Source organism: Buceros rhinoceros, unplaced genomic scaffold (genome assembly GCF_000710305.1).
Source record: "Buceros rhinoceros silvestris isolate BGI_N320 unplaced genomic scaffold, ASM71030v1 scaffold27137, whole genome shotgun sequence".
NCBI classification, from domain to species: domain Eukaryota; kingdom Metazoa; phylum Chordata; class Aves; order Bucerotiformes; family Bucerotidae; genus Buceros; species Buceros rhinoceros.
The window spans coordinates 5,541-6,900 of NW_010424350.1; the positions used below are offsets into that span (position 1 = coordinate 5,541).

The 1,360-nt window shown below is 59.3% G+C and overlaps 1 protein-coding gene across 1 annotated transcript in view; it reads right to left on the minus strand.

Moving 5' to 3' along the window:
- Positions 1-948: 948 nt before the first annotated feature.
- LOC104497509 (60S ribosomal protein L3-like) overlaps positions 949-1,360 on the minus strand; it is a 5,998-nt gene continuing 5,586 nt past the window's right edge. Inside the window, exon 9 of the mRNA XM_010140772.1 lies at positions 949-1,061. Within this exon, the coding sequence (XP_010139074.1) occupies positions 1,005-1,061 (57 nt within the window). The 3' untranslated portion in view covers positions 949-1,004. The remainder of the gene's footprint in view (positions 1,062-1,360) is intronic.

The window sequence follows — 1,360 nt, forward strand, 5'->3', positions numbered from 1 at the left end:
AGACACTCCACAGAGCCCAGGGACCTCGCCGGGACATGGGGCCGGCCAGGGCCTGGCTGTGCCGCGGGGTCTGAGCTTCTCGGTTCATCACGTCCTCAGCATTTGTGTAGAGGAGCCTCCTCCTTCAATGGTCCAAGCACACGTTCAGAGCAGAACCAGACCCAGGGCAAGGGGTTTGCTAGAGACTTAAGAACTTTGTGCACCTCATACCAGGTTCCCAGGACTCCTGGTGAAAGGGGGCAGCTCTGGACCAGCAGAGGGCTGGGCTTTCCACTGCCTGGTTCCCAGAGAGGGTGCAGGACGTCCAGACCGGTTCTGCCCTGGAGGAGCTGTGATCACCACTGATCCAAGACATCACAGCTCCGAGACGCGTCGCACCCTCCCCGCAGGCAGCTGGACTGCAAGGAAAACGGGTGGGAAATGAGTCCAAAATGTGAATAAACCCATCACTGCCCCACCTCACCCAGCAGCCATCAACTTGTGCACAAGGATGTCGGCCGGGATCAGGGGGTTTTGTGCGGAGAGAAGCTCATGGGTGACACTTTGAGCTCAGTGAAAAGAGCACCTGGGCGTGCGTGAGGCAGCGAGGGGAGAGATGGTCAGTGAGACCAGGCAGAGGCCGGCAATGGGGAGGCCCTGTGTTCCCAGTGGGAACTGGGGCGAAAGTGCTGGTACCTGCTGTGCTCTCCTCTGGAAGGAGGGTTTCACTGGGGCTCGGGTGAAGGCAGGCAGTGGGGAAAAAAACCACTGGGCAAGGGACAGGGGGGATGCCGAGCACAGAGCAGACACCTGGCTGTCCCAGTTCGTCCCTGTCCATAAAGGCCAGTCCCAAGTGCTCCTCATCTCAGCCCCACTGGCTGAGGAGCCTCAGGGACATGCTGCTGCGCACAGGCAGCACTGGACACAGGCAGGACACCCCTCCAGAAGGAAGACAAGGCGGCAGGAATGGCTCGGAGCCTTTTTATTGAAGGTGCCCAGTTAGGTGGCCTTGCAAATCTCAGTCCTTACAGCTCTTCCTGCGCTCCTGGCTTCGCTTTCACCAAGTGTTTCTTCTGGGGGCCCTGGAAGAGAGCAGAGAGCAGAGTTCTGTGGCAGTGGCAGACAGACCTGACCTACGAGGCTGGTTTACCCCCGTACACACGGGGGAAACTCTCACCCCACGGCAGAAAACAGCAAAGAAAACAGCTGCAACCAGGGACAGAGCTCCTGTCACATCAGAGCCACCCGGACTTGCAGTGGCAGCAGAGCAGGACGCAGAACAAGCTCCTAAGGCTGAGATGAAGGGAATCAGCTTAACCCCTAAAGAGCTCTGCGGAGGCGCGGCACAGCCAATCCCCATCCCGGGGCTACGGCAGGTTAA